At 44.1% G+C, this 19,783-nt stretch overlaps 1 protein-coding gene across 18 annotated transcripts in view; it reads left to right on the top strand.

The window, feature by feature from the left end:
• kcnt1b (potassium sodium-activated channel subfamily T member 1b) overlaps positions 1-19,783 on the top strand; it is a 52,443-nt gene that overhangs the window by 4,374 nt on the left and 28,286 nt on the right. Inside the window, exons 1-2 of one of the 18 annotated variants that reach the window (XM_076997760.1) lie at positions 7,022-7,400; positions 15,515-15,553. The exons of 15 other annotated variants lie outside the window; for them this stretch is intronic. In XM_076997760.1, coding sequence (XP_076853875.1) covers positions 7,255-7,400; positions 15,515-15,553 — 185 coding nt within the window. In that variant the 5' untranslated portion in view covers positions 7,022-7,254. Of the gene's footprint in view, positions 1-7,021; positions 7,401-15,514; positions 15,554-19,783 lie in introns of those variants that run through there. 2 more of the 18 variants (XM_076997770.1, XM_076997764.1) reach the window with 2 other exon arrangements.

Genomic DNA, 19,783 nt, shown 5'->3' with positions numbered 1-19,783 from the left:
GTGTTTGTGTTTGTGTGTGTGTGAGCGTGTGTGTGTGTGTGTGTGTGTATGTGTGTGTGTGTGTGTGTGTGTGTGTGTGTGTGTGTGTGTGTGTGTGTGTGTGTGTGTGTGTGTGTGTGTGTGTGTGTGTCTTTTGCATTGCAATGGAAGCAAGAAGAAGCTGGACGTAAGGATGAAAGGACATTTATAAGAATCAGGGTCAAAACAAATAGGTTAGACAAACACAAAGTTGTTTTATGCAAATATATATACCAAAACAGAAAGTTAGCTAGCAAGGTCTCATAAGGAAAATCCGGAACACTGAATGGAGGAAATGAAGGAACCATGTATTTCTAATAAAGCACAAGCAAGAGAGGGAAAGACATAAACCATATACAGGTTGTCAAGACGTAGTTAACAACACACAGGTGTGGGTGATATTGAGGGGGAGGTTCTGCATCAGAGCCCAAGCAGGGGATGACCAGTCGGGAGGGTGGGGGTTGGGTTTATGCAGTTATCAATAGTTCAGCAGTAGTGTGACTCCGATTGGTTATTGTGACTATTTTATCAGTTTATGAAAAGATATTGGAAGAGTAATATTTAACAGATTTTTTCTTACAATATTGAACCATTTTTTGCAGTATTTAACAACTTTTCACTGAAGTAAGTTTCATGTGTGTACAGTTTAGATGCTTCATCCTTCACTGGGTGGAGTTGGAATCTCCAAATGCTACTGCCATGATGCCAAGGGGCGTGTGTGTGTTTGTGTGTGTGAGAGAGAGAGAGAGAGAGAGAGAGAGAGAGAGTTAAAGAGGTGGGGGATGCCTGACTTGGAGTGTGTATTTATATGGCAGGGAGGGTGTGAGTGCAGTTTGTGCACTGTGATTATCTCCAAGGCCATGTTCCAAGGACATGAAGTTCGAGGTCTTTCCATCTCTCTTGCGATCTTTTGCTCTCTCTTGTTCTCACTCCATTTATATAAGGTCTGTGTACCATTGTGATGCGTGTGAATGTGTGTGTAGGTGTGTGTGCGAGAGTATGTGCGTGGACGTGTATGTGCATGTATGTGTGTGTGTGTGTGTGTGTGTGTGTGTGTGTGTGTGTGTGTGTGTGTGTGTGTGTGTGTGTGTGTGTGTCAGTGTTTATATGCATGGTAGTTGGAGAGCCACACAGCTGATAAGCAGAAAGAGAAAATTGCTCATGAAACATGGTCCATTATATGAGCAGCTTTGAGATGTTTATACATTATTAAAAATGTCAGTGTGACATTATTCCATCAAATTGTAGAAATCTCTATTTACATAAAAGTGTCCATATTTATCTTGTGCACAATATTTGAAACACACCAAATGCATAACAGAAACTCCATAGGAAAGATCTAACATGAAAGGTTTTTTTTTGTTCAGGGCATTCTATGCTCTTATTAAGGTTGAAGTTAACAGCTAAGAGTTACAGTTCACATTAAGATTACAGTTAACAGATGTATAGGAAATTGTAAAAAAATGTGCATGCAACTTTCAGAATAAAATAGCGCAAATGCCATATATTCAAATGTTATATTGTGGAGAAACTGAAAAGTTTCTCCAAAAAAACAAACATCTAGAAAGTAAATCTATAAGATGCAAAACTTTGTGAACTGGGAGGAGTTTTCGCAATGGCTGATGTTGGATGCTGTGAATGTATGGAGATGTTAGACTGCTGCGTCCAGCAGCCGTGCCCATCAGAAGGAGCATGAACCTACAGGATGTGTTCTGGGTGTTTGAACCATCACAAAGCCTCAGAGCAGCAGACAAATCAACTGGATAATCATGTTGCTGTTTTTAAGATCTGCTGTTGTGTTTATTTTCATTATCCATATGATTGTATTTATCAGGAGTTGCTTATCCCTGAAAATCAGTGAACCTTGTTCTTATGACTGGTTAAAATCACAGTCACATAAAGGTCACATGACTGTATGGATTTGGCAGTATTTGTCATGTGACCTAAAACATCAGCATTGCTCTGTTGGTGTTTGTTCACTCTTGTTATACTAATGTATGCGTGTGTGTTTGTTTTTGCCCATCTTCCTTGAGTCTGGAGGTGTTTGGTTATGTTTAGCTAGGTGGAGATGAGAGGTGTCTGGTCCTTGAGCTCAAGCTGTATTTGTTGAGAGGTTTTCAGATCTCAGGTCCTGTCTGTGTGAGCTGGGAGGTGTTTTGATCTTATCTGCTGCATGCATGAGTCAGGAGGTGTTTCAATGTAATCTCCACAACAGTAAGTTGTGTTCTAGATCTCATCTCCTGCATGTGTGAGTTGAGATGTATTTTAGATCTAATCTCCTGCCTCAGTGAGTTGAGACGTGTTCTCAATCTCATCTCCTGCATGTGTGAGTTGAGAGGTGTTCTTGATCTTATCTCCTGCATGTGTGAGTTGAGAGGTGTTCTAGATCTCATCTCCTGCATGTGTGAGTTGAGAGGTGTTCTAGATCTCATCTCCTGCATGTGTGACTTGAGAGGTGTTCTCGATCTTATCTCCTGCATGTGTGAGTTGAGAGGTGTTCTAGATCTCATCTCCTGCATGTGTGACTTGAGAGGTGTTCTCGATCTTATCTCCTGCATGTGTGAGTTGAGAGGTATTCTAGATCTCATCTCCTGCATGTGTGAGTTGAGAGGTGTTCTAGATCTCATCTTCTGCATGTGTGACTTGAGAGGTGTTCTCGATCTTATCTCCTGCATGTGTGAGTTGAGAGGTGTTCTAGATCTCATCTCCTGCATGTGTGAGTTGAGAGGTGTTCTAGATCTCATCTCCTGCATGTGTTAGTTGAAAGGTGTTCTAGATCTGTGTGAACCAGGAGGTGTTTACATGTCCTCTCCTGCCTGTGTGAGCCGGGAGGTGTTTAATGCGCCTGCCTGAAAGCGTGTGATTGCTGACGGGGGCTGAGTGGTCTGTTAGCCGCGCTGGGCCACTTTCGGGTGCTCGTCATCCACTGCAGTCTAGACTAAAGGCCAGATTAGTCACTGATGTACTGTACAGTGAGTGGGTGAGTGGAGATGCCTGCTGTCAGGAAAAAAAGAGAAAATGAAAGAAAATCCATCTGCTGCAGAGCCACTGGCTGTGGCAAGATTGTGTAACATGGATTTAAATGAATCTATCGATGCTTAGCATCACGCTGCTAGTCCCATCTCTTCAAAAACAGATCCGTCTTACGCTGCCTTCCTGCAAATCGGTCTTAATTGTCTTTGGGCACTATTGGAAGATTGAAAAACTGACTATGTCTTGGATATGCCTGCCATTATCACCATAGGTGGCTGATAACTATCGTTTTAACTCACTGTAACTCAATGACGGTATGTAAGAACTATAATCTCACCTCGTTTAAAGCCTTCAGGAGCAGGTTTAGGATTTTTGTACCACTGGGGCAACTTTGAATGGTGCCTTTTAATGTTGTGCTCTTTGTTACTCGTATGACTTGACGACTCTCTCCACATGAAATTTCTTTGCAAATCAGCCTTCAAGCATTTCAAATCAAGCCCTGCCTTGACAATTAAATTAGCTGACATTGTTGAAGTCTCGGCTGCCGAGTGTAATAAGCTGCTTAATGAAGGCAGAGAGAAAGATATTGTGTGTGTGTGTGTGTGTGTGTGTGTGTGTGTGTGTGTGTGTGTGTGTGTGTGTGTGTGTGTGCGCGTCACAGAGCTCGGCACAGTGTGAAGAAATGGTGTCCTGGGGTTAGATGGGAGAGAGCAGAATAGTGCAGGTGGAGATTCAGCCCTCTAATTAGACTGAACAGTATCAAAGCAAGTCTCCATGGAAATCTTATGAATACTATCCCCCTTTGCCCTTAAATGGTATTTGTAATACTGTAAGTGTTTGTGGCTGAATACACCAGGGTCTATTAGAAGTAATTGGCTGATGTTTTTGGTCCAAAGGCATTTACATATAATTTACATTTGCTTAGATTCCTTGTGGAACCGCATTTCAATGATTTTCTGCCGAACACCCCCATTTAAGACCATATTGGTCTGGATATAAGCAGTTTATTTCAGCTCTAATTCTTAAAGGGCTACATGTTAATCAGAAGGTGCAAAACGTATTAGCACCCCCGAAGTTAAGAACTAGAATGAGAGCGTGTGTGCTGTATGTCGTGATGGGAAGGATAAAAACAGAGAATTATCATTCCTTCTTACATGATCAAATTTCAAATCCATTTATACTCAAGGGGTAGACGGGTATTCAGCATGCATGCCCAGTCTCTCGCGCTCATAAACGTGGAAAACGGCGGCATCTTGGCGGAGACATCACGCGGGTATTTTAGGGTCGCGTGATCATTTCTCTAATTGCTAAGCAATTCCACGCAAAATACTTAGTTGCAATCACGCGCGTGTTCGTTCTCCTCTTCGCCATGTGCACCAGAGCTTCTTTAAAAAAACGGTTTCTTGGATTTGGGGTTCTGATCAAATCTTTGCTGTGAGTTATTGAGTAAATTTAGCGTTGATCCGCACTCAATGTTGAAATAAATATTCATTTTGGCCTGTCTTCTTGCTGTGTGGACACAGTGCATAATACCCTAACGGTTTTTTTGTAACCGTTCACTTTAATCAAGTTTCCAGTGTCTGCAATGACTCTTACCACGCGTGGGTAGTTGGGCCATAGACCCACAGTGACAGTACTGTCCCCTGCTGTTTGATGTTTTGCAAGGACTTTGGTGGTGCTAGGTACGCTGGAAAGAGTGACATTTATTTAGGCTTTACATATAAAGCTTGAAAGGTTCTGACAAGGATTCTGACATCGGTATGTTCAATATGTAAATCACTTTTGAGAGTCAAGTTCTGCGTGTATTACATGGCTTTCCGTGTAGTCCCAATAAAAGAATACACGGCTTCCTTGACTTCTCATTTGCATATTAATCATGCATAATAACGCGTGATGATTATGTTGCCATTTTAAGGTTTGATCTCAAGGGTGAGTTTAAATTATTATGGGCGCCAGTTTTAACGGCTGCTTAGACACTCCTAGATTAGTAAGTCATATCAGTAAAGATTAGCGATGGGTTTTCCAGAAGCTTGGACAAAGATAACCTTTAAGAGCAAGTAATATACCCTTTATTTAAAATAAAGTAATATACAATTTATCTTAACACTACGATGATTTTGGTAAACGAACCCAGATCTGTTTGGCCACATAACCAGCGACGCTCCTATATTGAAGGTTAGAGCGCAGCCTAGACGGCCACGACAGAATGGCGCACCCTTGACAGAGGAACCGCCGTGTCTGCCCGGAGCCTCTGCCGACGTCCTTACCCGCGCGTCTAAAGCCGGTGTCTGCCGGCGACGCGGCTGGCTGCGCTCGGTGCCGTGAGACTGCTAAGCTAAGCCGAAGTTATAATACGGAGCGACAGCAGAGTCCCACCGCGACTCTCCACTTCCATCTGCCGTTTCCAGCGGAGAAGTGAAGCGTGACCGCGCTTTCCTCGTGACCGCCCACAGCTGATGTGAGATGCGGAGTTTTGGGTGTTTCGGCTGTTTGGTGTGGTGCTGATGTGGATTTCATTAGCATATGCAGGGAGTGGTTAGCGTTAAGTTTATTCAATTCATGTAGCTTTAAAAACCACTTGGATTAATTAGGTATACTTAGATAAATAGATGAATGACATTTGAGTGGTTGAAAATGTGTTATCATTGTATGCACACTCCAAATTGTTCCTAAATTGTACTTTTTTGCCAGTTAATGTCATTAATTAATTAAAATTAATTAGTCTAAGTAAAATTAATTCATATGCATATTAATTCATATTTGCAGACGTCATCTTCAAACTCTACTGATACGGACTAAAAGGAGCACACACGTACACATTATTTTCTATTCACAGTGTAAACTACAGCAGTTCTTTCCGACTGACAGCAGAAGGAGCTTTGCAAGGGGGTTTTAGCCTGAGGCGTAATTGTCGTGTTTGCCACAAGGGGGCACTGTTGTAGTCTTCCGACTGAATCCGAGGTCTTCTTAGTTCACTTCATCAGTTACGTAACAGCTACGGTCACACGTCTTGAGAAATGCAGATATTGACTGATTATTGACGCTGTTTACCACCATGCGTACTCTTATGAATGAGTTTCAAGAGTAGCGTAACTGCACAACACAATACATCTTGTTTATTTTACTTACATTCTTTTTATGGTTTTGTTGGTGTAAGTATTTGTTACATAATAATAAATAAAGACCATAATTGATGGGAGCATGCTTCTGTATTGTTAGCTAGGCGCTCACATAAATCACATACACTTAGTTTAAATCTTCATCTTAGACTGAAAGAAAATCCCCACTGATTATATAATGTTTAAAGCTTGAATGATGAATTGCTAGGATGTGGGCTCTCCGTGTTGCTCGTGTGGTGTGGGGCTGTGGTCTGCCTGCTCTGCACTAATCAAGAACTCACTACATAACCATAAGTTTTCTTTTATCTTTGGGGAAAACAAGCCTCACTGCTGCTTCTCAGCCTGTCAGATGATTACAGTCTTACACGATTTAATTTCCTAAAATTTTGACACACACGAGGCCCTCGGCTTCTCTGAGCCCGATCGTGGGGCCACAGTCTGAGATAATGTATCCATATATAATGGGAAAAATATTACTTAACTGTCCCTGACGCGTTTATCATGTATGAAATATACTTGTATCGGGCATTTACACCTGCAAATAAAGTACACATTAAAATACTTGAAGTGTATATTTTTGTGTACTTTTTTTCTGCAAATGCAGTGTCAAAACTCTGAGCCAGGTGTCTGCTTTATGAAATCAGAAGCCAGACCCTTCAGCCCTTTGCCCAAACATGCAGGTTATTAGAGCATGAGACAAAAAACCTTTATGCAGCTCATTGAAAAAACAATTTTTAATACAGACTTTACTGCGTTTATTGGTGATGATATAATATTCTAATATCATACTGGACAATATAAGAGCACAAGACACCTTTTTAAAAAATCAATTAATGAAATATTTAGAGCAAATGGTCTTGAGGCTTCCCTCGGGAACGGGTCTTGCGCAGTAAGCGCCTTGCACAGAGCAAATTGAGCTAACACAACAAGCGCTTCAGTATCAACCCATGGGTCTGTTCACCTCCCCCAGTCGCGCTGGGCTTCCTGGCTGAATAAAGCAACGAGAAATAAGCATTGCTCTTTCCGCAAATGTGTTCACTCCTCATGTGTTGCTCATGGTAGCAAGTGCATCATGCGTGCGCGTTGACAGGTGGGACTGCAGCCCTGTTAATTCTCAGCTGGCGACAACTTGGACACCGGGGGAATGGCAGGTGCCAAGCGGACAGAGTCACCGTCCGAGATCGACCCGGACGTGAAGACCGAGACGAGGAAATCCACAGACCAGACTTGGCTCAGTTCGGCGATGCCAGTCCAAACGATGGGTTCTGTTGGGAGCGATGCTGGCCAAAGGTACCGCAGTCCCGTCTCCACCAGCGTGTGTTGGAGCTGCAGTGTCCTCCAGTGCGCGCCAGGCTCACTGCGCTCACCACACGCACCTGCTTGTATCGCCATGAGTCCGTACGAGGGTCTCGGTAGATCGATTTAAAATCACTACAAAAATATCAACCTACGCCGTTCGTTATTAAGATTGGATCGGATATACAAAGTGCATGCCCAGGCTCTCAGTAAATCGATTAATCGATTGTATTAAAGACATGTTGCCGTGAATAGAGCGACTTTATTATGATCTTACCGATGCGTTTGTGGTGTGACTATTTTTGGCTATTTTCTACAAGCTAATATAAAGGCGAAAGCAAATGTGTATCGGAGGATCATGAGTGAAATATTTCGTCAACAGTGGTAACATTCTGTGTTCCAGTTCACGCCAAATCACAGACGAGCGCTGATCAACGTATTATTCCTAAAAAGGTGCTGCGGCTTTTCAACAGACGTGCAGTGCACCGCTTTCAAATTTAAACGGAAAGGTCTATATTTGTTTTTTACAAGGATGCCCCGTTTGCGTTACAGTTGCAGACCGAATGAATAATGTAGCTTTAAAGTTATGACGTATATGTAAAAAAAAGACGCACGAATGCTTCAGTTCTGATGTTTTTATTTGCCAGTCAAATAAGATACTTGGAGACAATTACACAGTTTCTCTAAAGGACACTTTAGCCTTTTGCCTGTCAAAGAATTCTCCATCAACAATCACTTTGTCATTCATAAATAATGTATTAATATATTTTATTAACTTGATTTCCCATTACACATTTCATTTTCAGATATTGTTCTATGTGGTCATGGTTTTGTAATCACTAAATGCAACTCATCGACCCCAGAGGGCAGTCACGTGTCCTGTTTTTCAAACAATGCTATCAGAAAAGTAATTTTCTATGTCATTTTACATGCTGTGCAGAATGTATTCATTTAATACGCTACGTAATGCACGGCGAGCTTGACTGGCGTTACTGCCACAGTTCACGTTCCCTGCTTCTCGCTCTCGCTGTGCTGGGTTCAGCAGTACTTTCACTGCGGTGTGCTTCTCTAGCGTGTCCTGCTAGACAACCAGCTGTTTGAAGACACTTTTAAGTTGTGATGTGTTATGTAATCATAGCTGAAAACGCATTTAGATTTTTTTAGAGAAGTTTTTCTAAAAAACTGAACTGAAAAAAGTATATGATATATATAAGCAATCCTCACAGCAAAGTACTGCACAAACCTACCAGCACCCAGACCCGTCCAGCAGCACCGTAGGGTGATGGTTCACTGGGTTTTATTGGCATTCATTTCCAGTGTGGGAGAAATATTATAATCCCATAGTGCTTAGGAGGCATGAGATAGTTGATTCAGTTACCTTCTGCCATTGACCTCATATAGGCTGCATGTTAAGTCAGTTGAGTCAGAGTTTGGCACAGAGGATGGACGTGTAATAAGCTAATCACCATGGCACACTTCAGTGAAGAACCCAGTTGTGAGTGCATTATCCTGCAGGTAATCCCTGACAGATAGTAGGGAAAATGTTCTTATGACTAGATTCATCTGGTTTTCCCAGCTTCCAATCTGATTTCCTGCATGTTTTAGTATGTACACTGAGTATGTATGCACTCTTCTCAGTGCGTAGAGCCCAGTTTATCTGAGTTGCCACACTACCTTCCTTTGCTCTGTCAGGGACCGACGTGCTCGCACATTGGTGACAGCTACCGTGCTGCATTTTTGTAATATAACATTAGCTGTCAGGGGATTCACCTGCCAGGACAACTAATTACAGATTTAATGTCGAAGGTTTGTTTAACTGTCAGCATTCAGCAGCATTTGGCTTTGCCATATCCAAGACGGTCATGGAGTGAGTTCATTGCAGTGTGGCATTGTAAGTATGTGAGTTCTCTCAAGTATTGGTCTGAAGTTAATTGTGTGCAGGAACTCTAACAGGGCTTCATCTCGCAGGCTGCGCTAATGCCCAGACCACCTCAGTGCAGGCTTTCAGATCTCCACATCACTGACCACAACAAAGAAGAACAGAAAGCCATACTACAGACGAAGCTGGTGAAATCACCAGGCAGGAGGCCTCTAAGAACTATTGACCTGTTGATCAGTTTGATCAGTATCAGTCTGCTCATTTTGGGGGGTGAGAGTGGAGGGGTAAGGGGTAAAAGAACATTTAAACAATTAATAAGTTGCACTTATTTGCAAGAGCCATAAAAATGGCCTTCAGAGGTTGTACAAGCAGGGTTTCTTTTTTTTCTCCGTTCAGCTGTTCCTTACAAATAAAATAATTTTTTTAAGTGTATAAAGTAAAAAATAAAACTTGTTCTATTCAGAACATAAAAAACATATTTTATATGTGATGAACACACTTCATCGATCAAACTGTTTTAGATATAAAAATGCCATTTTAACAAGGCAAACGTGCAATCCACATGTGTGAATCTGGTGTAACACAACCTTTGTCCAGTCCACATCAATAATTCCCTCAGACTTTTAATGTCAGCTCTGTGTTTGGGCTTTTTTAGGTCTTGGTGAGGCTGCATATCAAAGATCATAAGGAATCCTTGTTTTGTGATAGTGGGAAGCAGGTTCACACACACGCTGTGAAGCAGTATGACCAGTGGTTTTGTAGGGGATGCAGCCGACCAATCAGGCGAGAATATAGGAACTATAGGGAATGGTCAAAGCAATGCAAAACCATCTGCACAGTGTATGGAGGAGGGTGAGTGAGTGTGAGTGAGGGGGTGAGTGAGGGGGTGAGGAGGGTGAGTGAGGGGGTGAGGAGGGTGAGGAGGATGAGTGAGGGGGTGAAGAGGGTGAGAAGGGTGAGGAGGGTGAGTGAGGGGTGAGGAAGGTGAGTGAGGGGTGAGGAAGGTGAGTGAGGGGTGAGGAGGGTGAGTGAGGAGGTGAGGAGGGTGAGTGAGGAGGTGAGGAGGGTGAGTGAGGAGGTGAGGAGGGTGAGTGAGGAGGTGAGGGGGTGAGGAGGGTGAGTGATGAGGTGAGGAGGGTGAGTGATGAGGTGAGGAGGGTGAGTGAGGAGGTGAGGAGGGTGAGTGATGAGGTGAGGAGGGTGAGTGATGAGGTGAGGAGGGTGAGTGAGGAGGTGAGGAGGGTGAGTGAGGAGGTGAGGAGGGTGAGTGAGGAGGTGAGGGGGTGAGGAGGGTGAGTGATGAGGTGAGGAGGGTGAGTGAGGAGGTGAGGAGGGTGAGTGAGGAGGTGAGGAGGGTGAGGAGGGTGAGTGAGGAGGTGAGGAGGGTGAGGAGGGTGAGTGATGAGGTGAGGAGGGTGAGTGAGGAGGTGAGGAGGGTGAGTGATGAGGTGAGGAGGGTGAGTGATGAGGTGAGGAGGGTGAGTGAGGAGGTGAGGGGGTGAGGAGGGTGAGTGATGAGGTGAGGAGGGTGAGTGATGAGGTGAGGAGGGTGAGTGAGGAGGTGAGGAGGGTGAGTGATGAGGTGAGGAGGGTGAGTGATGAGGTGAGGAGGGTGAGTGAGGAGGTGAGGGGGTGAGTGAGGAGGGTGAGGAAGGAGGTGAGGAGGGTGAGTGAGGAGGTGAGGAGGGTGAGTGAGGAGGGTGAGGAGGGTGAGTGATGAGGTGAGGAGGGTGAGTGAGGAGGGTGAGGAGGGTGAGTGAGGAGGGTGAGTAAGGAGGTAAGGAGGGTGAGTGATGGTCAGTGAGGAGGGTGAGGAGGGTGAGTGAGGGGTGAGGAGGGTGAGTGAGGAGGTGAGGAGGGTGAGTGAGGAGGTGAGGAGGGTTTGTGAGGGGGGGTCAGTGAATGAGACACACAGGGCTGATAGATTGTAGAGGGCAACAAAACAATATAATGCTGATTTCTGTTGTCATTTTTGTCAGGTCTGATTCGGTGAATCGTTGTTTATTGCAGTAACCATAGTAACGAACAATCCAGCACCTACTAAGACACCATCGATTCACTACGGAGCAGATAGGCCCTACCAAAAAAGAGGAGAACTGAATGTTGCTCTGAACTCCCATTTAACATTGTGCACTATTTTCACGTGTGGTTGGAGACTGTTGCCATGCCTTAAGCCTACCATTACAGCATATTGATGTTTTCATGAAGGTGTGAAAGGCCTTTTGGCACGTTCATGGGCACTTTGCATTATGGGCACGGATCTGAGTCGCGTCTCCCTGAAAGCTCCCTGAAACTCTCTCATGGGCTCGTATGGCTTCACAGGGCAGTGACCACAGATGTGGGACAGAGTGCCTTGGTTCCTGAAAACAGGACACGTTCTTTCATAAGTGTTATTTAAAGAAATCCTGACCTTTTGTGTGTAGTTGCTGAGCACCAGGATTTTTCCTTCAATACAGAGCGAAAAGGCAATGTGGCCAATATTGTTTCCCTTGCCCTTCAGTACTCTTTCTATACTCTGTTTAAGATTTCTGCCTTAACTTGGCTGGACTCCAGTGCCTGGTCAAATAAGACCGTACAAACGAATCACCCTTGAGACTGAACTGTGCTTGGTTGACTGTAACTTTCAGTTATAAGTTCATGATTCCATTCCTTCACACCGGATATTTTTATAATTTGAAGGTGCATTACTGGAAATACAGTACATTGTTTTTAAAAAGGCAGTCAGGTTTCCTGAAGTGTAACAGGAAGGCAATGCGACAAGAGTGGACCTCAAAAATAATCTTCTTAGGAAATGTGTTTGATTCCCATCTGTCACACACAGTGTCACATGCAGTCCAGGGGTGCACATCCCCAACGAGCGCTACAGGTCACAGGGGTCACATCAGGGGGGTCAAGAGGGATGTGCAGTGGTCGCTGTTATGTCGTGCTCTTATGGGACGTGTAAGAGAGTTGAGCACCTGCATGGTCACATAGTAGACCAGAGGGCATCACTGGTGTGCTTAACACTAACTTGGGTGAAAACATTATAAAAGTAAATTGTGCTTCCAAATGCAGGTCTCAGTTCCAATTAATTAGTTTAATTCAGAAAAGTCTGTGTGAAAGCGAAAGAGAGCGTAGTGAGGGCGAGGAGGAAGTTCTTTGTGACATCACAATAGGGTTCTGTGAGATTCTGATTTATTTTCCCCAGATGTGCTCAGCCCTGCAAGCATTGTTGTGACTTCCTGTCCCCAACACAACACACTTTCACGTGCTCGCGCACAGACACGCAGGCAAACTGCATCTGTACCCAGACGTCGGGCACGCTATTGCACGGATCCGTCTTGATTGGCTGATTGTGGTCTTGGCCAAAGTCAAGTCATATAGACTTAAGAGCTTGTTTCATAACTTGACTCCTTCTTGGCCGTAAGTGGCTTTTAGTCTAATCAGAGGAGGTCCCGGGAGCACCTGGAGCTGTTATGAAAATATATGCGGTCGCAATATACTGTATGGGTTCCTGCAGCACTTTGTTGCTGTGACATGTGTTCCTCAGTAATCTCATGAACAACACACTGGTCAAACATCACAGGTGTGTACACTCTTAAGGAGTCATTTATGGTTTTGTGAAGGTGTTGTACATAGGATCATTCTAATAATTCACAATTCTGCCTCCTGAATCATTTAGCATGATTCAATGAAAACTTTTTTTAAGACCCATCGGTTCCACTGCGATTTTTTATTGTGTAAGCATGAGTGTTTATTGCATCTTTTAACTGTGTATATTATACATAACCACTGAGTCCCGGTTCCAAATCACTGCACGGTAAAGAGGAGAAGTCGGATGATATGTCGCAGTTCTGCACTGGTGCTCTCGAAGCATCTCGAGGTCGCTGGTGTAGGAGTTGCTCTGCGTCCGAGTCCTGGAGGAGCCCTGTGCTGTGGAGATTCGTGTTTTGCCGAACACACCTGATTCAACACACTGGATAATCAGCGTGCCCTTTGTGTGTTGAATCAGATGTGTTAGAGCAGGGAAAACAAACACAAAAAAGCTACATGGGTGTCACTCCAGTCTGGGAGTGGGGACCACTGACCTAGGATCTGTTTTCGGAACGTAGATAAGTATAAACAGGGTCTGCCAGTCTGGGGTGCTATAGGACTTCACGTTTTGCAAGCTGTTATGTTTTCCTGCAAAGCTGAACTCTGAACTCTGCCATTGTAGTAGAATAAAATCTAAAAGACAGACCCTTACTGGGGTGTACATGCTGCCTTCTAACATTTACAGTTGGGGAAGTTTGGAAAATGGTGGATTTGAGATACCCAAGTTGAAGTTTCAGCAAATATGTTTTTAAGTGAACGTTAGGTATCAAGTCTCTACGATGGAAAATGAGCCAATGATATTAGAGACAATACAAAAAAACTGAGAATAAATACCAATAAACAATAAACATAAAATATATATTGGTTGACTGTGAGAGCTTTGCATGGAATGGTTGACTGCAGCCGTAAAGCTGCATAGCTTTGAAGCACAGCTGAAAGTGAGCAGAAGTGTTTCAGGTCGTCCGCTGGTCAGGGGGTGAGACTTTTTCACCTCTGGCACCACAGCCTGCCGGGAAATGGATTGGGGGTGAAAGTGTGGCTTTTGTCATTTTACTGTTGCGGACTGCCCAGAATAATGACATAAGGAATGATGACAAACATTATTAGTAAATCACTTCGGTTCTTCATAACAATTACAGGATGCATATTAAATCATTTCCTCAGATTGCTTTCCACAGAACTTATTGCTTTCCATTGAGGTTCCCACACGGTAATTAAAACCAACATGAAAATGGTACCAATTCTTTATTATCATGACTCTCCAGAAGTGCTGTAATAACAGATGTTTCATCGTTCAGAGAGGTGACAGTGATCCACCTCCATCCACCACTGCTGGGTGGATTCTCCCCGCATACGGTGTCCTTAGAGGCATTCATTAGATAGAGACTGTCAGTTTAAGCTTTGTTTATATATCTGAAATTAATGTATGTAGGCTGTACTTTTAAGTTGAAGGAGGATCTATATTTGAACTTATTCAATGAGGCCAGGTGCCACAGATCCTGTTAAACAATCTTGGCAGGCACAGTTTGGTAACAATCATGAAACCACTTTGATTCACCGTGTTGTGGTTTCAGCATTATTAACCCCTCGCATGCCTGGAACAGATGGGTGGAAATATTTACTGTATCGACAGTAGTGAACTAGTCTCAGCACATTTACAGGTAATATTCCGTTTGAGAGCTCAAATGAACCAGTTCACATCACGGATGGCAGAGGCCATATTCATGCAGCCCCGTCCAGGGAGTCGTTAATAGCGTCGGGTTTATTAGAAGCTGCTGTTTATGCGGCCGCAGTTCACACACCAGGGGCGTTTGCACCTGCAGGGAGTGAGAGAGGGAAGGAACCGCAGCATACGGCGGCCGCTTGAAGCCTGCCAGGCCAGATCTCCACGGCCGAGCTTTGCTTCTGGCTTTCTTTGCCTCTTGGCTGAGTCCTGCCATCTCGTGTCAGATGAATCATGCCATCTTCACCCATCATGACTTCCATTTTGACCTCATCTTCACCTTGTCCATCCAGCATCGCGTCTCCCCGTGCTGAACAGCCGTCCTCCGCCGTCCTCCGTGCGTCTCATTTGTACACGTCCATGCGCGTCCATTCTCGAGGCTCAAAGTGTCCTGCTCAAAGCTGCTACAAACGCAAACGGCGTCTGCATTCCAGGTTGCTGCGGTTCATAACCCAAGGCCTGCATGTCTCTTACCGGGAACAGGATGGTGAAATGTCACAAAGCAATCAAATGCTTGAATAGTGACGTGTTGTAGAACAGCGGGTGGCCAGATATCAGAGGTGTCAATTCCAGGTTCAGAAAGTAAAAGTCCTCACCAGGATTTTGCTCAAGCTTGCTAGATTTTCTAATTAGTGCAATCCAGGTAAATTAGTGCAATCAACACAATCCAGGAAGCCTGAGCAAAATCCTGGTGAGGACTTTTATTTCTGAACTTGGAATTGACACCTCTGGCCAGATTAGATCCCCCACACCCGGTCCTGCTCTCTGCCAGTCTCTCCACAGATTCGGAACTATAACCTTTGTCAACCGTTTGCTGTGTGTGTATGCGTGTTTGTTTGTGTATGCTTGTGTGTATGTGTGTGTATGCGTGTGTGTTTGTGTATGCTTGTGTGTGTGTGTGTGTGTGTGTGTGTGTGTGTGTGTTCTTCTCAGGTATTCAGAAGAGTACAGCATGGATTCCACTAACGCACAGTAAGTTCAGCAAGCATGATGCTACGCCATGTCCAGGGCAGTGGTCTTGAGTGTAATGGCTCTGTAATAATGAGGCTGTTTCCCAGTCTTCAAAAAATAAATCCCTCTGGAATCAACTGGCCCTGAGTGTTTTTATACCAATTGATATATAATTGTTTGATATTTGCTGCTTCTGAGTTGCACTGGAGTGCTTTGTTTGTGCCTTGGGTACGTAAATGTGCACTTCAAATCATGCCTAATCAGACGGACTGAACTGGAACACGCGCGCGCATGTGTGTGTGTGTGTGTGTGTGTGTGTGTGTGTGTGTGTGTGTGTGTGTGTGTGTGTGTGTGCATGGAAAATAAAGGCTTGTTTTCCAGGCTTTAGCCTCTATATGTTCGTATATAGATGTGTGTGTGTGGTGTATCCTGAATAGCTGTTTATGTTATGTTATGGTACGTCTTATTGTGTGGCTGCATATCTGAGGGACTCTGTGCCCGTTACAGGTTGTGGCTTCAGTGAGCTCCATGGCTTTTTGCTGTCACTGATACAATCTGAGAGCTGTCACCCAGAACAGTGTTACTCTAGATTGCTACATGCTTTGAATTCTGTGCAATGTGGGATGTATTTATCTCCAGAGTGGAAAAGATAACTGGACCATGGCAATTTTGTTTTCCGCAGTTTTGGTTCTGTATTTCAACTCTTTGGATTTGAGATAAAACATTAATTATAAACATGACTGAGAGGCCCTGCACAGTTGTTGTTGTTTTTAATCTGTAAAAAGTAAATACTTACACCAAGAATGTTATATATATATTCCAGTTACTTTACAGTTTATTTAGTTTTTTATTTGTGGCCTTTTACCATTCTGCTGTGTGGGCGTGGACCCCAGTGGTTTGATTGACAGCATCAGTGTCAAGTGGTGCCCCAAGTTGGTCAATCCTTAAAGAGGCTGTTAGGGATCTTGGTCAACAGTGTTTAAATAGAAGCTAATTACTGTGGTTAAATTAGAATGTTTTAACATTTTAATATTGTAAGAATGTATTTAGAGCAGTATAATCTGTGCATTTCATTACATATTGATTATGTTTACATATAAGCTATGAGGCTAGCTAATATTAGCTAGCTATCTTATTTTCATCTAGTTAACTAGGTCTAGCTAACAGGCATTGACTACTGTAATGAAGGGTTGAGGTTCACAACAAATACGTTTGTTCAGACAGCGCATATAGCTGCTAACAACATGTAAAAGAGCTAGACTTTGACAGACACACAGGGACAGGGACAGAACAAAATCAAACTTTAAATACTCTAACATAAACGAGGAACAAAGTGCAACACATAACAATAATGAGACAAGCAACAGGTGCGACAAATGAACACACACACACACACACACACACACACACACACACACACACACACACACACACACACAGAGCCCCGAGGGAGGAGTCAGGGGCAGACAGTGACAACTCTACACAGTGGGAGCCTCAATGAATATGCAATATATGGTCAATTAGTGTCAACTATGACATCAAAGTGAGGGGCAGTATACAAAAAAGTACAAATCTAGAGGTTATTTCATGCACTCTACACTGTTCTATGAATGTTGGCCTGTAGCAGGAGCATGAAGATATCTTGGTAATACCACATTTTGAGTAATAAGGACAAATTCCATGTCGGGCTTTAAAAAGTGGCGAATATTTACTGATGTGGAATGTGGTTGCATCGACACTGACGCAGAAATCACAGACTACAACAGAGAAAAACAACACCCCAGCGTGGCCTCAGAACCGATCCACTGGGTCAGGTTACAGTTTGCTGAAATGGACCCAAGAGTGACTGTGTGGTGAGTGACAGAAAGAGTAAGGCGGGAAGATCAATGGCCCGGCTTGTTATAGAGAGCCTGATTGGCTGCTTGGCTTGACTGGTGATGCGACAGTGGCAGGATGAATGGTGATTGGTCCAGAAGCCCCCTCACCTGCTCCGCTCCTATCAGACACTTCACCTTGCTGCAGGGCCAAACCCGTAGAACATTCTCGATCGGCCCATTAAATCACCTCACCTGAGCACCAATGAGCATATACTTCCTAACAAAACTGATGGATCAAAGCTCTTGAATCCATGATTCAGCATCTAGGACACCCTGCCACCCCCATCACCATGGCACTGCTATAAAGCTACAGATTCTTTGCCCACAGGATCAATAACGTTATATCTATCAATCTATCTAAATGGATCCATTCACAAGCCAGCACAGCATGAGCAGGGCAGGTACCCAGTGTGGGTGGGTGTGGGTTACAGTCTTCATACAATCTCTGACTGCAAAAGATTCAGAAAAAAACATTAAGCATGACCAAAGATAAGCAATTTTATTTAAGGTTATATTACTTGTTAATTTATCTATGGGGCCTGTGTCAAAGCAACTTTGTTTCCAGTGCGGTTCGCCCAGTGTACATGTAAATATCTGTGAATAAAACAGATATTCTGTTGTGTTTTAAATTCAACGTGATGGAGTACAGAGCCAAATTCAGATCGTGTCTGCGTAATTGGTCATGAGCTGTACGATATATCGTCCTCGTCTTTCGTCAACGTCTATATTAGCATAAGACGTTATGTTGATCTCTTTGTACCTCAGAATAATGAGACTGATTTGCAAGTTATGATACATATTTCTTCTGTTTCTGCTCGTTAAGCAAAGCCACTTCTCATGCCTCCTCTCATTTCAAAGACATTTTGTATTGGAATGAATGCTGTGAATCTTTGTCATTTACACATGCACAGTAGAGTCAACAGCTTGCGTGGGGGGGGGGGGGGGGGGGGGTATTATAGCCTTACAATTATAATAATATGTATGCCTTGTATATGCACCATATTATTCAGATTCACAGATTATGAGTCAGCACGATAAATTAGTACATGAGAGAAAATGTTCATTAAGTTGCTGTATACATAAATGTGTAAAGGATACAGGCATAAAGGAAGAATGGCACATTGATATGATATTGACACACAGATGTCCCAGTACTGACTGAGCAGTCAGAGCCATGAGAGTTTTTTGCAGCTAGGAGTGGCATTACATTGGCCACACCAGCGGAGGGGCTTCTCCCTGGGTGGGGTTGGGGTGGAGGCTGAAGAAGACACCACGTGTGGCTGGAGGTACAACAGATCTTCCTCCTCCACCACTAGAAGGCAGCCTCGTGGTGCTCGATCCATCAGTGGAGGTGCGGCCCCTGCTGTGGTAATCCTGCTGTGCGCGGGGCTCTGTCACACGAGAGCGTTTCACATCTCCCAGAATCCCTTGCCTATGAATATCCCCGGCGGAGTGTGTCTAGCTGAGGCCTGGCAGGCAGACGTGGGTGGCGTGAAGGCGTACACGGAGCTGTCGTCTTTGAGACCGTGCAGCTTTTTAGGGAGAGCCAGCTAAACGCAGCATGTGTTCCTCTGGCCTAATGGCGGGAGACTAAACGGTTTTTCCGGCCTGCGGAGGCAAAGCCGGGTGTGTTTCTGATGGGATCTCTCCTCCAGTCACGTTGACAGCTGGACGCTCCAGCCGCTGTCGCTACGAAGTGTCTCGCTGTTCACGATGCTGTGACAGCTGGAGCACAAAGTTCTGCGTGTTGACATGTTTGGGGTGGTTCTGCAATAGCAGGGTGACAGCTTGTGTGATCGTGTGCGTTCTTGAAGTGATGGTTGGTGATGGATATTTTGGATCTATCTGTCCGCTTAGGAATGTCTACATGTCCTACCAGTGGCTGCCTTTAAAGCCATCACCATAGCGACAAAAGTAAGGAAGTGGAAAATAAAAGCCCTGGGATTTCTCTCTCTCCCAATGTCTGTCTGTCTCTCTCTCTCCCAGTGTCTCTCTCTCTCTCCCAATCTCTCTCTCTTTCCCAATCTTTCTCTCTCTCCCAATCTCTCTCTCTCTCTTTCCCAATCTTTCTCTCTCTCCCAATGTCTGTCTGTCTGTCTCTCTCGCCCAATGTCCCTCTTTCTCTCTCTCTCTCTCTCTCTCTCTCTCTCTCCCTTTTCCCATTCCTTCCTCCTCTCTCCCCACCTCTTCTCTCACTCTTTACTGTCTACAGTTCTTGTAATTATACCCTTTCACCTTGTGTTCATCAAGTCTTACACTCGTGAGTCTTGAAGTAGTCTGATCCACAGTAATGCATGCACACCCACATATAGCACACACAGTCTGGTAATGAGAGCACTTCAAAACAATCTGAGTGCACTAATGACAATCACAC

The sequence above is a fragment of the Brachyhypopomus gauderio genome, chromosome 3 (assembly GCF_052324685.1).
Source record: "Brachyhypopomus gauderio isolate BG-103 chromosome 3, BGAUD_0.2, whole genome shotgun sequence".
In the NCBI taxonomy this organism is placed as follows: Eukaryota; Metazoa; Chordata; class Actinopteri; order Gymnotiformes; family Hypopomidae; genus Brachyhypopomus; species Brachyhypopomus gauderio.
This window is presented reverse-complemented; position numbering and strand designations above follow the sequence as displayed.